Source organism: Eubalaena glacialis, chromosome 2 (genome assembly GCF_028564815.1).
Source record: "Eubalaena glacialis isolate mEubGla1 chromosome 2, mEubGla1.1.hap2.+ XY, whole genome shotgun sequence".
NCBI classification, from domain to species: Eukaryota; Metazoa; Chordata; class Mammalia; order Artiodactyla; family Balaenidae; genus Eubalaena; species Eubalaena glacialis.
The window spans coordinates 6,119,159-6,137,627 of record NC_083717.1 but is presented as its reverse complement, the minus strand read 5'-3'; the positions used below and the strand labels follow the sequence as shown (position 1 = coordinate 6,137,627).

Here is an 18,469-nt window from a genome sequence, read left to right as displayed (position 1 = left end):
ACAACTGCAAACAAATAGTATTTAACATTAATTGAAACTTTCATATTTTAATTACAAATATGCATTTTAATATTTAATATTAATAAAAATATTTATTTTACCTGCTTCAAAACCATTAATCTAAATTCAAAACCATACCTTATTTAGATGTATCTAATAATTTGACATGTTCCAGCAGACTTGTAATTTGAGTTAAAATGTTTTTTTTATTTAGGAAATTGATGAAAATTATTAAAGTTGCAGATATAAATCTAATCCAAAGAAGAGATTAAAATTATAGTGCTTTGGTATACCCATACTTGTTAAAGTACAGTTAGAACTACAGTGAAAGGAAACTTCTGCTTTCATAATTGTACAAGTACATAGATAAATACTATGTTGAATAGTATTTCAAATATACGACTTTCTGTGAATTCTTACTAAGCAAGTAATAGCAGTGACTGAAGTACCAAATTAAAATATAACGCTAGACAACCTTTCTAAATCTTTTAGGGTACCTTATTTTTATGAGGAAAATAAATAAGCATTACATTCCCTTTATATTTAAATACATATATATGACTAGGGACTAGTTAATTAAAAATTTGTTAGTTGGCTGTAGGGAATTTTCCTAATTTTGTGAGGCTTGTTATCTTGAGAATTTACAATTCCTTTAGAGCATTTTTTTCCTGCCATCTCATGACTGGGAGAGAGTGATTATTGCTCTATGACACATGTATTTATTACAGACTTGCCCTTGGTCCCTTTGTAGGAAATCAGTTTTCAGGAGTAGAAATAAGCTCTTTGTTACTCTATTTTTAGTACATCAAATACCCATCTTTCCCCAAAAGAGGTTTCTGTGTCAGGTGCCACAGTCTCTTAGGACGAGGCAAAATTTGTTACCTTGCCCTCTTTCCTAGACCCATCAGTAAAAATTATCTCTAAAGCAATTTTTCTCAAACTTGAGGAGCCACAAACTCTCAACAAAAATGTCTGATTTTGTGTTTTCATTTTTATGATAATCTGAACAATTGTAAGCATAGTCTGGACCATTATAAGCATCTTACAACCAAATATTGCCATAAAATTTCATTATTTGTGTCCCCATTTGTTTTTCAGACTTCAATGATAAGAAATTATTACCTAAAACCAAGACAGCATCTATCTTTTTTTCTGATTCTTTTTCCCCCAAACTGGGATCTCTGTTTCCCTGGGAGCCATGCCTGTGTTTTGTAGGATGTCAGGAGGTGGTAAGATTGAGACAGTGGTGCCATAGTCTGGTTAAAGTGGTTCGGGCCCTTTAATTTCCTTCCTAAGAAGTGGATTTGGTTTATAAACTAGATCATGTATGATAACTGCATGTCTGTTTCTTTTTCAGAGTCTCACTTAGAATCTATACCACTATCCTAAGTATAGAACCAAGAGTCAGGAGTTACTGTTTTCTAGTCTTCTTTTTTCCTAGCTCTTGCTGTTTGTACTGTGTCTTTAACCTAATCAACCTCCTTAAGACTGGTACCCACTCATCTCTCTGTTGCTGAGGGAAGGACACGGATACAGGGAAGGCAGCTGTGAGACAACTCGGCCAAGCTTCTGATAAACCAGCCAATGAAAGCTAAGAGATTACATATCATGATACATTGGGATTCTCATCCTGTGTTCTTTTGCAAGAAAAGGGTGATGTCTATTTTCTTTGGTGCGCATTTTAGGTGTTCATTAATAAGTGCAGGTTGACTATATGGGAAAAGCATCTAAAAAAGAGTGGATACATGTATATGTATAACCGACTCACTTTGCTGTACAGCAGAAACTAACACAACATTGTAAATCTACTCCAATACATAAATAAATAAAGAAAAAAGAAAAAAAAAAAGGACTGGTTGAATCTCAAAGGAGAAACCTCAGAGGTCTTACACTATTCTTAAAGGCCTCCCAAGGGATGCTTACAGAGCCTAGGACAGTGTATTCTGCCTTCAGTGAAAAGGGAAGATAGCTCATCATCCTTGTCTGAATAAACCCCATTTCCTCATTGGTGAAATGGGAACAGTAATAGTAATAGCAGATTTCATCTAAAAGTATGTCCTATGGTCCAGTCTTCTAGTTGTGTACTTTTCAGTGACTCACATTCACTGGTCCCTTGCTTATTTCACCAGGACATTAGGAGATTTAATTAAAGTGTAGAGAGCGTCCTGAGTGAGCGCTTCAGAGAAACACACGACGTTATTATTGTAGATCACACTTTTGATATTCCATAATCTCTTGAAAGTAATGAAACCAGCAATATAGAAAGCTGGGGCTTCAATGCAGTTAGAGTTTTATGAAGACACATTCATACCATGTGATATTCATAATGGTCATCATTGTGGGGTTTGAGAGTTCAATTACTGTGAACTTTCTAATTGTTCTAAGTATTTTGATTTAATTTTTCCCATCAATAAGTAACACATTTGAGAGGTCAATGAGTATTCAAGTCATGCTCTGTTCAGTCAACATTTAAGACTTTCCAATTGTGTTTTCAAACTATGATTGGGAAAAGTACTTTACACAGCTATCATTTTAACACTTCTGTAAGTTAGAGGGGAAAAAAAGAGAATGCTCATCCAGGATTCCTTTCCCCTGAAACGTACGCCTGCTCTCAAAATCCCTGAGGAACAAGGAAAATTCGCTTTTGTTTCCTAACTCATCCTAGCCTCCAGTCTCCAGCATTCAGCCTATACGCACACTGCCCATTTAATTATCATCCTAATACAGGTCTCATCCTTTGGGGCCAGCCCATGCGTCAGTATTTTCTACTACAGACCTGCCATGCAATCCATGCATGAGCCTCTAAAGACTGCTTACAAACCCCAAAACATTGCTCATTGCTCATGCCACCCGAATGCCTCCTTGCTAAAATCCTCTTAATGTTCTGCAGCATTGCCTAAATGTCACCTCCTCCAGGAAGCCCTCCCAGCCCCTCCAGTACTGATGAATGTTGTCCAGACAATACTCCCCAGAACACTTGCTTTGTACTTCTTTTCTAACATTTACTGCACTCTGCTTACTTCTTTTCTAACATTTACTGCACTCTGCTTTATATCATAGCTGTCCCACCAATACACAGAAAATATCAGTTTGACATTGGAAGCTCACCCTATGTCAGGCACTTGTGTTGGAACGCTTCAGCTTCCTAAGGCAGGAATGCTCCTTTTTCATCTTTGTTTACCATAGTATCCTCCTCCAAAGGAGATCAGCAGATCCTCAGCAAACGTTTGTAACATCAAATTGAAACGTACTCAGGTGAAATCTGTGGATGCCTGGAAAGCAGGCTCCCTTATGTTGCCTTCCTATGCTCTGAGAATTCAAGGACCAAGTTATCCCCTCAAACCTACAAATCAAAGTTACTTTTCTTAATATATCGAAAAGAATAACAGTAACTGGTCACAAGCCGAGAAAGAGGCCACAATGCCAATGAGAACATCAGATTGTTTCCGGCTGAAATTACGTTCCATCAGTGTGGAATTGAAGGGTGGATAGAACTCAAGCTGTTCATTGGTTGAACAGACACTTTTTGAGCATCTGCTTCTTGCCCATAACTAATATAGCTCAGAGGTGGTACCTACTTCTGCGTGTGTGGGAAGTAGTTATCAAAGCGAAAGTAGTTATATGTATAACTCCTCTTCCTCAAGCATGGGTGGCATTTCTCATATAGGCATCCGGGTAGAAAACAGATCATGTTTTGGAAGTCTCTAGGACAAGACAAGGAGGGCTACAATCAGGTGAAGAGTCCTCTGGCTCTCCTTGCCCTTTTTCTGCAGGAAAAATGGCAGGTCTACCATTTTTTACACCAAACAGGCTAAATGTGACAATCTAAAAGCGCATACATGGTACTGATTCTTTTTAAGCTTAGCTAATTCAGCTAAGCAGGATAGTGAAAGTCAAGACTTTTCTAAGACAGTCTACTGTGTGGTCTTCAAAATAAATAACCTGAGATGATTTTGTGGGAAATGCCTTTTAGATAGATATCTACTCGTGCAGTAGAAAGGCTTTCTGGGATTCCAGGAAAATTATTTTGAAATTAAACTCTCTTAAAAATAAATTAGGGGGGATGGTCTATACATTTAAAAAATTCGCTGTAAGAGTCATTATCCAGTTTTACTCCTTATAAAGGAATGGTTACTTCTATGAATCACCTGCAGTAATTTTACTGAGTATTTTTAGTTTCCGGATTTATATTTGGTGTCTACCAATTCAGGTAGGAACGTCCTTGAAGATCAAGTCACTTGACATTGTTTCTATGTGCTCAAGAGTCTTGCTCTTATTTCGTAAGGGAAAGTTTTTTTATTAAAAAAGAGCATATGTATTCCCACGTAGTACTGTGTTGGGTGCAGAAGGATAGGCTACAATGGCATGTTTACTATCTTCTGAGAGTTTAGAGCGCAAAGATACAGGCAAGTTGAAAAAACAAACATGGCCTCAAAATCCATAACCCCAAAACTTTTGGGAAAACAGTTTTCCATGCTTTTAAATAAGTTTTAGTGGTTTTGATTTAGGGAAATAATGTGATGTGCCATAAATGGGACATGCTATGATCTTAGATGCATATTAATAAATATTCCAGGAAAAAATTTTTTAGCCCTTTTCTAACAACCATGAACCTGTTCTTCTTTTCTGGTCCTGATTCTACTTCCGTTTATAATTTCCTTGCTTTGGCTTTAATATTTGTTTTCTTTATGTGTCTTTTGTGTAAGTTACCTCAAATCCTTCGTGGAATAGGGATGGATTAAAACAAGCAAGCATATAGCTCTTAATTAAGTACTGCTATGTGCCAGGCACTGCCAGGGGCTGAGGACTGAGAGCCAGGACACGGGCTCTGCCCTCAAGGAGCTCAAAGTCTGATGGACAGACATTAACACAAGATGTGAGTTTCAAGGGTAGACTCAGAACTAGGAGAGCACCTAGAGTGGGCATCTTATCCAGAATGCTTGAGCAACAAGGAGGAACATGGTGAAAACCTTCCAGTTAGAAATGATGCCAAGGAACTTTCCTGGTGGTCCAGTGGTAAAGAATCCTCCTTCCAATGCAGGGGATGCGGGTTCGACCCCTGGTCAGGGAACTAAGGTCCCACACGCCGCGGGGCAACTAAGCCCGCGCGCTACAACTACTGAGCTCGTGCGCCTCAAGTAGAGCCCGTGTGCCGCAAACTACAGAGCCCACGTGCCCTGGAGCCTGTGTGCCACAACTAGAGAACACCTGCATGCCACAACTAGAGAGAAGCCCGCGCGCCGCAACGAAAGATCCCGCATGCCTCAACAAAGGTCCCACGTGCCGCAAAGAAGACCCGAGGCAGCCAAAAATAAATTTAAAAATTTAAAAAATACTTAAAAAAAAAAGGTTGTCATTTTCAGGATTTCAAGGTCCTTTAAAAAAAAAAAGAAAGAAAGAAATGATGCCAAAGCCCCATCCTGAAGGCCTAGTACAAGTTAGCCAGGATAGGAAAAGGGTTGAGGAGGCGGAGTGGGAGTAGGTGGGATTTGTTAGCTCAGAAAAAAAGAGGCAGAAACACATTCAGAGACCTTGAGACAGGTGCAAGCATGTTGAGTATCTCCCATAGGCTCTACCTGCCAAGCACAGGATCTTACACTTAAGGGATGCTCAAGAAATATTTATGGAATCTATGATAACTGGCTTTTTTTAAAAGGATGGAGACGCTGGATGTGAAAGGGTTAATTTGTGGAGGTTTCTGCAGAGAGGCGGATGGGGCTATGGGAGAAGGTACCTGAAGTGCATTGTGACAAGGGGGGAGGCGCAGGCAAGGAGAATGTACTTAGGACCAAGTCAGGTGCCCTCAGGACCACACAAGCTTGAAAATAGAGAAAGCTTCTAAGGAAATGACACTGAGTTGAGAATTTAGCCACAAAATCAGTGGCGGAGAAAACAACACAAACTTTAGAGTCTGTAGGAAGATCTTGAGTTGAAGAGGCTGGCATTTTTGAGTAACTGAAAGGCCAGGGAGGAGAGGGGTCAGGGAGAAAGGGTAGAGTGGAGTGAAATGATCGGAGAAGGAACCAGATCATGCCATGCTTTATAGCTTATGCCAAGTATTTTGGACTGTATCCCAAGGGCAATGGGAAACTTCTAGGGGATTTTGAAGGAGGGACAGAAATGATCAAATCTATGTTTTATCAGGATCCCTAGTCTATGGAGAACAAGTTGGAGGGGGACCCAGTGGATAGATAACTATGTTTATTTCATCTTTTTGTTTTTCTGCTAACCTGTCAAAGGCTGTCAACCTTCCTTGAAAAAAGATTATTTTATGGTTTTGTCCTTATGTGGTTTATCTTTACTTAAAATTTATATCGTTTGATCCCTCTTTTTCACTTATAAATAAATGATGACCCATTCTTCATAATTTCTGACATTTCCTATGAAATGACTCATTGACTACCCCCCCATCTGCATCCCTAACCACACATAGGAGTGTATTCCATAGTGGGATTGTGGTCCTTGAGTGGCTTGACTGTGATAACATTTATTCAGGCTGCTGAAGCTTTTCCAAAATTCTCGTTGGGCTCCAGGACTTCAACGAGAGTCAAGTTCAATCCATGAAGGGCTCGGTCAAAGAGCTTGAATGTAATCAAAGCGAACCATAGCCACTGCAACGGCATGTAATTTGATCAGACGTATTTGCACATGAACAATATCAAATCTCAGGCTTGACTGGCAATTAGCAATTCTGTGATAATAAAGAAGAATCTGAAATAGCTCTTGAGTTAATAAATCTTTGTGTGTCTTAGCTGAGGATTCAAAATCTATATTCTATGAAATAATGCCATTTGCAGCAACATGGATGGACCTAGAGATTATCATACTAAGTGAAGTAAGTCAGAGAAAGACAAATACCATATGATATCACTTATACGTGGAATCTAAAATATGACACAAATGAACAAATGAACTTACCTACAAAACAAACAGACTCACAGACATAGAGACTTGTGGTTGCCAAGAGGGAGGGGGGAAGGGAGAGGGTTGGATTGGGAGTTTAGGATCAGCAAATGCAAACTATTATATATAGAATGGATAAACAACAAGGTCCTACTGTATAGCACTGGGAACTATATTCAATATCCTGTAATAAACCATAATGGAAAAAATATGAAAAAGAATATACATACATATGTATAACTGAATCACTTTGCTGTACACCAGGAACAAATACAACATTGTAAATCAACTATACTTCAATAAAAATAAATAAATAAATAAACCAAAATCTATACTCTTTTACAGGTGACAATAGTATAGGCATACAATAGGATATGTTTACACTGGTAAGATTGACCTTTTCTCATTTTACTCCCTTTTAATGATATAAATGAAAGAGATATATATTAAAAAACTGGAACATAACATTAAATTGTAATGAAGAAAAAAATTATCTATCTTTACTGTCTATTGCCCAAGATACACAATACATTTTAAGTTCTACTCATATGTAGCCATATACATTCACCATAAATTTACAGTTTTGTATTTTCTTTCACATGTTATGAGCATTTTCTTCTATCCCTAAATATTTTTTGAAACTATAACTTGAATGTTTGCATAATGTTCCATCATAGAGGGAAACATTCCTCTATTATTGGATATTTTGGTCACTATTCTAAATAATGCCAAAAAGAAAACTTTGGGCATAAATATTTTTTACAGGTATCTAAATATTTCCTGAAGACAGATCCCCAGCAGCACTATAACATTTAAAAACTCTAGCTACATATTGCTAAACTGCTTTTCAGAAAAGTTGGGCAAGTTGGCACCTTGCTAGGGTTACGTATAGGAGAGCCATATGTCACCGCGTTCACTATGCTATCACTCATCTCTCACAAGCCAGACAGTGAATGAGCCATCTGTGTTTTAACCATCTCCCAACTCATACTTTCTACTGGATCCCCAAAAATGTGCCCACTTCTGCTAACTTTTAGGACTCACTTGCCATTTAGAATGGAAAGCTTTTTTTTTTTTTTTAATGTGAAGCTAGATTTCTATCTATGACAAATTCCAAACGGTTAGTTGTGTTTCAAGTGTAAGTTAGGTTCCTTAAATGTGGTATACATTTTAAGTACTTTTATTATTAAGCATTGTTCACACAAAATTGAAATCAAGCTCCCCTCTCTGCCACCATGTTTTGGAGCTTATCTGGCAGCAGCAATTCCAAATAAGTATTTTATTTGATATTTGGACAGCTATTTGAAATTTGGACAGTTTTCCATTATGTTGTATCCACTGGCAATTATTTTTAAAAAATACATCATGCTTGAGGTTTAGTTTGTAGGCTTGAGAATTTTATGTATGTAGCCACTTCTGTCTTCATTTCTCACTAAGAAGGCATAATTTAAACCAGACTGTCACATTTGTTTCTATATAAAGGAAAAAGTAATTATTTGTGGGATAATCCATTGGGATTTGGAGTATAGTTGTACATATTATATGCCCTTTCCACTTGAAAACTTCAACAAAAAGGGGGGGGGGATTTTAATCTTATTGGAATGATAGAGTTATAGTAAATTTTCCTTTATTCATTTTAGGATAAAACTTTTTGCTCTTTCACTCATTAGGGCATAAACAAATGACTCTATTTAGTTCAGTCCAGTTTCACAGGTGCAAACCAAATGTTAGATACTATGTAAGTATAGGGGATAAAAGGGAGATTTCCCCCTTTCCCCTCTTATACACACACACACACACACACACACACACACACACACACATACACACAGAGCACCTAGTCAAATGGAGACAAATCCCTTAATAGATCAATTCAGTACAATGTGACATTTGCTGGGATATACTTTTAAATTTCACTCTATGATATACTCACTATGAGTGCCCGTCCCCACCATTAAGAGGTTTAGATCAACCAAATCTACGCACTAATGAACTGACCATTCAAAAACTAGTTCCCATTTAAGCATTCCTGTTTCCTTAATCCTAATTTCTGTTCCTGCCTAGCATCTGAGTATCTTTTTCTTCAACTCTGCTGACTGCTGTAAACAGTCATCAATATCAAGGGATATGATGCAAATAGACTGCAAAGTAAAATTGAAAATTAAAAAAAAAAAGATGCAGTTTGTTATGCTTGAGAAAAGTGATACTGGAGAAATGCTATAATACATACAAACCCCAAATAAGGATGTGACAGAATTAGACTTTTAACAACCCAAGAGGAGACATTAACATGGATAGTATCAGGATTAGTGCTTCAAAAGAGAATACGCAGCATAAAACTGGTTAATAGAGGACCTTGGTAAAAAAAAAATGATAAAGTCTTCAGAAATATTTTGGCAAAAATAACCTTTTTCATCACTGGGGTGCAAAAGTCAAGTAAAGGATGCCCTATCACCTAATTTCATCAGAAAAATTATACATTCAATTAATTTTTAAAAATCCAACCTTCAATTTATTTTTTGTTCCAACAATTACGGCATACTGATAATTATGACTTGTTTTATAATATTTTGTTTTTCTAATTTGAAATTTTAATCAAGTCCTTTAAATATGACTTATTATTCAGCTTTGGTCTCTGTACATTTTGATTACCCATTGCTGTGCAACAAACCATCCCCCCCAAACCACAGGTTTCAGATAACAGCCATTTTATTATCTCCCATAATCATAATCCTGTGGGTTGGCCAGACTCTGCCAGGTTAGCTGTAGCTGGGCCTGCAGTCATGTGGGATCTTGGCTGGGTTCAAATGTTCAAGATGACTTACTTGTCTGGTACCTTCCCAGGGACGGCCACAAGGCTGAACTCAGTGGGGTGACTCGGGAGCCTCTCCCACTATCTATGTAGTCTTAGGGTCTCTCCTTCTCCACATGAGAGGGTAGCCAGACTTCTTACATTGCAGCTCAAGGTTCCCCAAAGCACAAAAGCAGAAGCTACTTCCAAAAATTTGGGTCCCCAACTGACATAGCATCACCACTGCCACATTCTATTGGTTAAAGCCAGTCACAGGCTAGCTCAGTCTGGAAAGAGGCTGCCCCAGGACAGGAATATTGGAAAGCACGGTTCACTGAAAGCCAGCTATGGAGACCAGCTAATACACTGTTTGAAGTCCCTTCATTTAAAAAGGCATTTCCAGTACCAGTTCTCCATAGATAATGAGGACCTCCTGTAGCTGTAATCACTTCAGTGGGTCATTTCCAAAAGCCCAATGAGTTGTGATGTCAATTGAAACAGTCAATCTGCTTCTAAAAATCATGGGCCTCAAGTGAAGGAATTCCTTTCTAAGCAAATTAGAGCCTCAGTTTGATTCATCAACTCCAACCCCTTGTTGTTAGTTTTTTTTTAGAGAACAAGTTTAGGTTCATTTGCCTAAGGATACTCAGCAAATATTTGGAAAAGAATTCAAAGTTTGGCAAATAATAATAATTCAGGACATTTGTCTGGGGCTTTATAATTTAGGTAATGCTTTTAGGTACCATCTTATTTGCTTTTCGTTTCAAATCTAAAGCAGTAGATCAGGCAGATCTACTGCAGTTTTCAAGTGAGGAAATCAACTCAACTCACTGTAAGCTTTAAAATTTTCCACAATTACACAGGTAGGAAACATTGGAGCCAGAACTTCAAGTTCAGGGTTCTTTCAAACCATCCGTCCCTCCTAGCCTCTTGGAGAGTTCTCTTTTAAGCGTAGAAGTAGCTGAAATTCATTCATTCATTCTTTCATTCATTCATTCTCTCTCTCTCTGTCTCCCTCTCCATGTATGTAAGTATTCACATGTATATAAAATGTACATTTTTTTTTTTTTGGCTGCGTGGTTTGCAGGATCTTACTTCCCTGACCAGGGGCTGAACCTGGGCCCACAGCAGTGAAAGTGCCAAGTCCTAACCTCTGGACCACCAGGGAACTCCCTAAAATACGCATTTTAAAAACCATTCTTAAAGTATAGCCTTTATTCATAGTTAATAATGAAATTGATATTTAATGAATGAAATTCATTCTGTCTCTCTTATTATATGTATGTGTATGTATATATGCATATCTATATAAAATACACATTTTAAAAACTGTTCTTAAAGTACAACCTTCATTGATAATGATTTCTAGAAAGTCAATAATATCCATTTCAAGTTAAAGGCTATCACAGAAGCATGGATGTCATCCAGAAGTCATCTGGTCAACCCCTTCATTTCACAGATGGGAAAACAGCCTCAGAGTGTTATTTGCCCAAAGTCACACAGCTGTTTAGAGGAAGAGCCAAGAGCTTTGACTCTGACCGGACCATTCTTCCAACTAAACCGAGCCACCTCAAGAATAGCCTCCCAAATGAAACTGTGTGAGGAATATAGATATTTTGTGGATAGGACATTAATTTGATCTGCCAAGAATTAAAATTAGCACAAAATTTAAGATTCTTAATGACTAAATACAGTTAAGGACCAGCTGTGCAATTTGCTCAAAATATTGTTGTTTCCAGGAGACAACCTATTGCTAGGAATCCATGGAAGAAAAAAGAAAGAAAGAAAGAAAGAAAAAACGCCCTCTATAATAAGCTGAGAACTAACTTCACCTCAGAGAGCTCTTTACGAAGAAAAAGAAGTTTTAATTATTGTATCCAGTAACTTGGTGTATGTTTCTCTTCCAGGACTGTATATTAGCAAAATCAAAAAGTTTCTTCAAACATTCTCAAAGCACTGAGTATGGAACCTTCTTCTGAGAATAAGAAGGGCTAAGATGAGCTAAGATCTTAGCTTTTCAAACGAAGAAAAACACGAAGGTCCGTTCAGTTCTGCAGACAGCAGCATTTTGCCAACATTGCCCAACTATTACTTATGTTACTACGATAAGTAGTAAGCAATATTGTATTTTGACCTCCATAGAAAGAAATGTTGTTTTTTCCCTCTCTTTCTCCCCTACACCCACATCCTTCCTCTCTCCCTTTCTTTTATTGAGGAGAAAATATTTACCGTTTGTTGACTAAACAGGTAACAGATTCAAGAAGCCAGCAAGCAGTACGATTTACCAAAGTTACAGTGTGTGTGACTTGAAGGGTTGACTAGTTAGCACATGTTTGACTACATTAAAGAGTCAACGAAGCCACAAGCTCCATCCGTTCAGTCAAGAGCCCGACGTAATTTCTGAGTTTAATAATCACTTGAATGACTTGACCTAGCGGTTTAGATGAACCGTTCTCATCAAGGAGCACAGGATGGGGAAGAGCAGAGCTGAGCCAGAGGAGGGGGGCATCTTTCCCAAGCACACCTGCCTGTGACCGCATTTTTCTAGGAATGCCACTTCCTGTGTACATCTCTGCCACCATCTTCATATTTGTTGTTTGAGATTTGGAAATATCCCGAGTTTGTCTCTCTTACTTCCTTAGTCAAATAGAAAACAAAAAACAAAAACCAAAAGACTTGGGGATGAAACCCACCATTTTCCTCTGAATTCCAGATACAAGTTGCTCATTTGTATCTCTGAGGAGTTTTGTTTTATTTATGTCACAGTTTGAAGAGCTTGCTGGGTCCCCTTATTGTTCTGTGTACTGAGGTGGTCGGATTTCTTTCTCTTTATTCAGACATGGCTATTGATCTTTGGACAGTGTTTAATATGAAAAGTTATATATCTCCACGCAGTAGAACCACTTAGCCATAAATATTTGGGCAAGTGGACATGTGGGGACATGTGCGAGGAGAAATTCCTTGTGTCACTGTTGTTCAGCCACCGGACCGATGCTGTTGGAGAGAAGGCATGTCAAAGGCTTGAACCTGCACATGACGGAAGTATTCAAACAAGCTTTCAAAAGTATTATGCGGTGTTTAAAATATTTTAGTCACAAATCAAATGTCAGCTTTAAGTGCAGCGTTTATGGAGTACTGCTGTTCCGTATGATGTAACCCATAAAAAAATAGAAGTGCCCACACATTTCCATGAGACGGCACTTTTCTCTAAGGAGCCCATTTATTTGGGGGATACTACTTTTATAGCACCAGCAAGGCCAGTGAGAAACTTCCATCTGTTGTACTTCTTTCTGCTTCTGCTGTCTCACCATCTCCACTGGCATCAAGCTCAGACTAAACCACCACTGGATTTTGTCCAGATTCCAGCAACACCCCGCTGGTCTCTGCAGGCACACTGGCCCCGCTTCTGTCCATTCCCCACACAGTTGCCAGGTTATTCAGATCATATCTTCTCCTGCATAAAACTCTGAAATGCTTTCCCATGTTTTAATCCGTTAGGGTTTGATTAGGGAAAGGAAACAACTATAAGTGAAATGGACCGAGGGATTTATTACAGAGCTTAGAACTTACACAGTTGTTGAACAAGTGAACTGAAAATCAATTCATCAAACATCAACTTGCCAATTTCACCATTGCTTCTAAAATTATAAATCGTGTATCTCCAATCTGGTCTAGGACCTGGTGCAGCAGACGTAGGGGTAGGAAGAGGGCTTATGTCTATGAAATTGGACGGTATATTGCTGTTAAAGAAATTCCATACATTCATATGTAAAATATTCAGAGGTCCAGAAGTCCTACTCTCTGAAATATGAAATATAATTGAAATGGCTCTTCACCCTAGGTAGGCAGAAAAAATCTTAAGAGTAATGGCGAGGGTGAAACAGCTATGGCACAATTTCAGTGAAATGAAACTAAAATTGCTCCCAAACTACCTACTCACCACCCAACTCCAGTAATTTAGCCGATTTGCTATACATTTTATAAAAGTTCATTTATGCGTATGTTTTCAAAGAAGACCAATCCTACATATTGCCCCTGGTTTCCAGCTCAGTGGTACAGCAGTGTTGTTCTCTGATTCTGTTCCTCTTCTTTTTTTTCTTCTTTTTTAAATTTCTATGTTCTTTTTTTTTTTTTTAATTCTATACCCATACCCATTGGAATTGGAAGAGTTGTTTCCTCTGATCAGGCTGTCATAGTAATTGCAGATTGTCCTCAGTCTCTCTGACTGCTCAGATCTCATACCTGAAGTACAACAAAGCTTGTGGCCAATGTGTTTAGAGCTCTGCCTAACCCTTTTCCCACTACCTTCTGTGCAGGTGTATGCAGTGTGGAAGCTTGCCGCGGATGCTCTGTAAAATGCCTGAAGCCTCCTTTTTGCATGGGCGGGGGGTGGGGGGGGTCACTCCTGTTTGCACAGTTGTGCACTGCAGCTTTTACTGCCCACTTACTGTCCTCTGTATTCTGTGCACTCCCTCTATGGAGGAGGGCCATTAATAGCCCCTTGGCTGCCGACTGAGAAGAGAACAAGTTCCAGGGTGAATATAGACCCAAAAGGGCTCCCTCACTGCAGAGGAACTAGGAAATCTACCTGCATATTTTAATCCGCTAAAAGATACATTCTAGCATAGAGTGGTGTTGGCTATAGTTTGTTCTTCTTTTATCTTTTAAGTGTGGGTTACATTGTATGTGATCACAGGAAGTACCAACTAGTTCCCCTGAGAGCGTCAGAGGAATTTCCCAGAGGAGATGACATTTCCTAGGTGATGTTTTTTTCACGAAGACTCGCAGCGTGTGAGCTTGAAACTTACCAACATTGCTCTTTCAAATCTATATCAATTAAATATGCAGTGTGGTGCTTTTCTAGTAAAAGTGATAGTGTTTTGTCAGTTTATCCAAGTTTCTGGCCCCTGGTGATTCTCCAGGAACACATCGGTGAGACCATCAACCAGAAGGAGGGAAAAGAACAAATGAACCCATATGGGATATTGAGTCTCTTATTAATGGTACTTTGATTTCATCAACTGAAGGAACTAGCTACAGTAACAAGGAATAAGGCATCGAACAGTGAGTTCCTAGACGTCATCAATGGAAAATATTGCCGTCTGTAGTGACTGACAGCTGTGATTTAGAGTGATTCTCTAAATAGATGCGATCTTCTTCCGCTATGGCCGCCACGTGAAATACTTAGCTTTTGGAAGCCTGGCTTGCAGACAAGCACCCTCAAACAACAATTAATGGCCATGCTAGCCACAAGTCCTAAAGCTCTCTGTCAAACAGTCTAAATCAATCATTTATGCATTGCACGCTAGTATATATCAAACACCTGCATTCCAGATAATTGCAGTGGCTTGATGTAAAGTGGCCCCATAACTCAGTATTCCTCTTTCTCCACCCTTGATTTATTTTCACCTTGTCTTATGTATGCGCTACACCCATTACAAACTTGTCCTATACCCATTGCTTCTCTAATCAACCACTTCCTCTAAAAAGAAATAACCCAGGACATATATAATAGTTTCCAGAACAAGCATAACAAAGCTACTATTTTCTTGAAGGTGTGTGCTGGGTGCCAGACACTTTTACAGGTCTTTTTACCTGTGCTATGTAATTTAATTCTTATGGCAGCCTATGAAATGTGCATTGTTGTTCTAATTTACAGATGGGAAAACTGATTCTCAGAAAGTCACAGAAGACCGTCAAAGGGATGTGCCTCCCCCATCAAAGGGGGAAAATGGTTTCAGAATGTCTTTTAAAGGAACAATGTGAAAGAACAAATATTTAATGAAATATCTAAAAGAGGTAAATTCATAGGGACAGAAAGTAAATTGGTAGTTACCAGAGCCTTGGGGAAAGAGAGAATGGAGAATCATTGCTTAATGTTTACAGAGTTTCTGTCTGGAGTGATGAAAAAAGTTTTGGAAACAGATACTGGTGATGGTTGCATAACCTTGTGAATGTAATTAATGCCACTGAATTGTACATTTAAAAATTGTTAAAATGGCAAATTGTATGCTATATATATCTTACCACAATTAAAAAGAGGGGAGAGGAGGGAAAAAAAAAAAAAAAAAAGAACAATGTGAGAGCTTCGAAAGACACTGTTTTACTCAGTTCCCAGCAGATTGTTTTCCACCGTCCATCTGGGTGTGTCTGGTTGGTACTTCAGTGGGACACTGTCTCTGGCCGTGGTTTTGCCCTTGACTATGTGCCTTCAGGATCGTCTTTTTTCTTTCCAAGCGAAATCCCTTCATTTAGGAAATGAAAAGCCTTGGAATCGGGTCCTTGCTGTCACTGACAGAAACTTGGTGCACACTTAACTTGTGTCACAAACAAAAGTAAACAGAGGATAAACAGAGAGGTATTTGCTCTTTTGAGAGACAACAGACTTCAGTTTCAGTAACTCACAGTCGCTCATTACGCCTAAGAATTTTTGTTTTTCAGTATTTTTGAAGTGTATTTCTGAGGTGTGCCCTAGGCAAAATAAAACATCTAGAATGGAGAGGTTTGTTTGTTTTTGTTTTTTCATTATTAAACCTAGATGTACTCCCTCCAGCTGTTTTTTGGGGAATAATCTGTGAAATCGTCATAGTCAGAGATTTTGTCATATTCCTCTTTATATATCCAATTTCTACGTGGTGGACCTTCAACAGAAATTTGTTCACGTGTATAGTGAATGAGTCATGGAATGATCAGTAGCTTCAGTATATTTAATTTAGCTGAAAAAATGGCAAATGAAACAGTTCTGATACATGGCTGCTTTTGAGACAAGTTATTGATTATGAAGTTTTTTTTTTTTTAATGGAGATTATTTTTGAATTATCCAAGGCAGCATAGCTATGACTAATGAGGTAAAATTAAGCAAAAGAAAAATGTGAACTGAATATCAAGAAATACTTCCAGTAGATGAGTTTGGGATTAAATCAGGCAGAGGAGTCCCAGTGGAAGTGGTTGGGGGACATTTAACACCATGCATGTCACTTAGAGCTGCAGTGAACTTAAGCAATTTACAAGCAGCAGACTCTGACTTTGGCAGGATGATAAGTGAGATCGTATCTCTAGTCTCATTGATTCTCTCTCTTATACTGGTATACGTTCACAGCCTCACATCCCCTATGGACAGAATTTATGTGTGTGTTAAATTTTCTGATTCCAGTTTTCTTTTTTCCAGAAAACACTCTTTTTTAGAGCATCTCCTGGTCCCATCAGAAATGTCTTCCTTAAGTGGGAAAGTCCAAACTGTTCTGGGCCTTGTGGAGCCAAGCAAACTGGGCCGCACCCTGACCCACGAGCATTTGACAATGACTTTTGACTGCTCTTACTACCCACCGCCTCCGTGCCATGAAGTGATCTCCAATGAACCTATTACAATGAAAAATTTATTTTGGATCCAGAAAAACCCTTATTCCCATAGAGAGAATCTGCAGTTGAATCAGGAGACGGAAGCCGTCAAGGAAGAGTTGTTGGATTTTAAAGCCAAAGGTGGAGGAGCTTTGGTGGAAAATACAACCACGGGGATCAGCCGAGATGTGCAGACCTTGAAGCGGCTTGCAGAGGAGACTGGTGTCCACATCATATCCGGAGCTGGGTTTTATGTGGATGCAACTCACTCTTCAGAGACCAGAGCCATGTCAGTGGAGCAGGTAAAAAGCCCTAATTTCTTGGACAATATTTGCGTGTAAATTCAGAATCATCAGAACTTCAGAACGTGGATTATCCCTACGTGTCATCTACATTTGGAAATGTCACTGGCTCAGAGGCATGCTGTAGAAATTTGCTAGCTAGCAAAGGCATCTGTCAATGGGACCTAAATTAGGAACATTTCATTTCATAAAGAAAAAGCATCCAGGAAGGAGATCTTAATGCACTGGTCACCGGAAAACCCAATGGGTTAATACTTAGATTCATGTATATCATGGTGCGCGGTAGCGGTGGCACAGCCTGTGTGTAAACCTCAGTTTTCCATTAGAAGCTTCAGTTATGCAACCTCAGTTTTCTTTCTGGATTTTATAATAACCAGCAATAAAAATTCACTGTCGGGTGAAACCTGGCAGGCAGAGACTTGGCACAGTTGCGAGTATGTTTCCTTCTCCTTTTACAAACCAGGAGGGGTAGAAGAAAATCCATTTTCCTGTTTTTGTCATAATATGATCTTAAGCAAGAATGGGCAGAAGGAAAAGTAAATCTTTCAGGGACAAAAAGAAAGGATAAGCCACAAAGCTTTTTTGTATGTGTGTGTGCTCTCCTTCTATACATACATATAATATACATTTAGATGTGTGTTTACACATATATGTATATATTTATATGTATCTTCCATTGCCTGTTTCATAGGCATAGAATGTCAGCTGCACTCTTTGCAAAGAGTCAGTTAATCTTTAAAATACTTAATATTTCAAAATTTTATCCGCATTTTTTTTTCCAGTCAGGTCTTTCCCTTTTTATACATTTATATTATTTGAAGACTATCCTGATATCAGGGATTACACATTCTTCTAACCACTCAATATGAGCCCCCAAATACCATCTTAGTATTGTGTGCTGTGAATTTGCTTTGCTGTATAGGATAAAGGACAGAATGAATAAGAGAAAATTAAAGAATTACTTGCTACAGTTGACACAGATTCAGAGGCAGTCTTTTTACATTCTGGATGCCCCTTAGGTTAAAATACAGATTTTTATCTCAATGAACGAACGTACAATGAATGTACTCTCATTAAGTCACTTTTTCCCCTGCAGCCTCCTAAAGCCATGAATTTCTTGGTAAATAAGCACAGC

General features: G+C 38.5%; 1 protein-coding gene across 3 annotated transcripts in view; it reads left to right on the top strand.

Annotated features, from left to right (window-relative positions):
- PTER (phosphotriesterase related) overlaps positions 1-18,469 on the top strand; it is a 66,243-nt gene that overhangs the window by 20,819 nt on the left and 26,955 nt on the right. For 2 of the 3 annotated variants that reach the window (XM_061181560.1, XM_061181558.1), the window contains exon 2: positions 16,863-17,334. In XM_061181560.1, coding sequence (XP_061037543.1) covers positions 16,903-17,334 — 432 coding nt within the window. In that variant the 5' untranslated portion in view covers positions 16,863-16,902. Of the gene's footprint in view, positions 1-15,353; positions 15,494-16,862; positions 17,335-18,469 lie in introns of all 3 variants that reach the window. The other variant, XM_061181559.1, reaches the window with a different exon arrangement.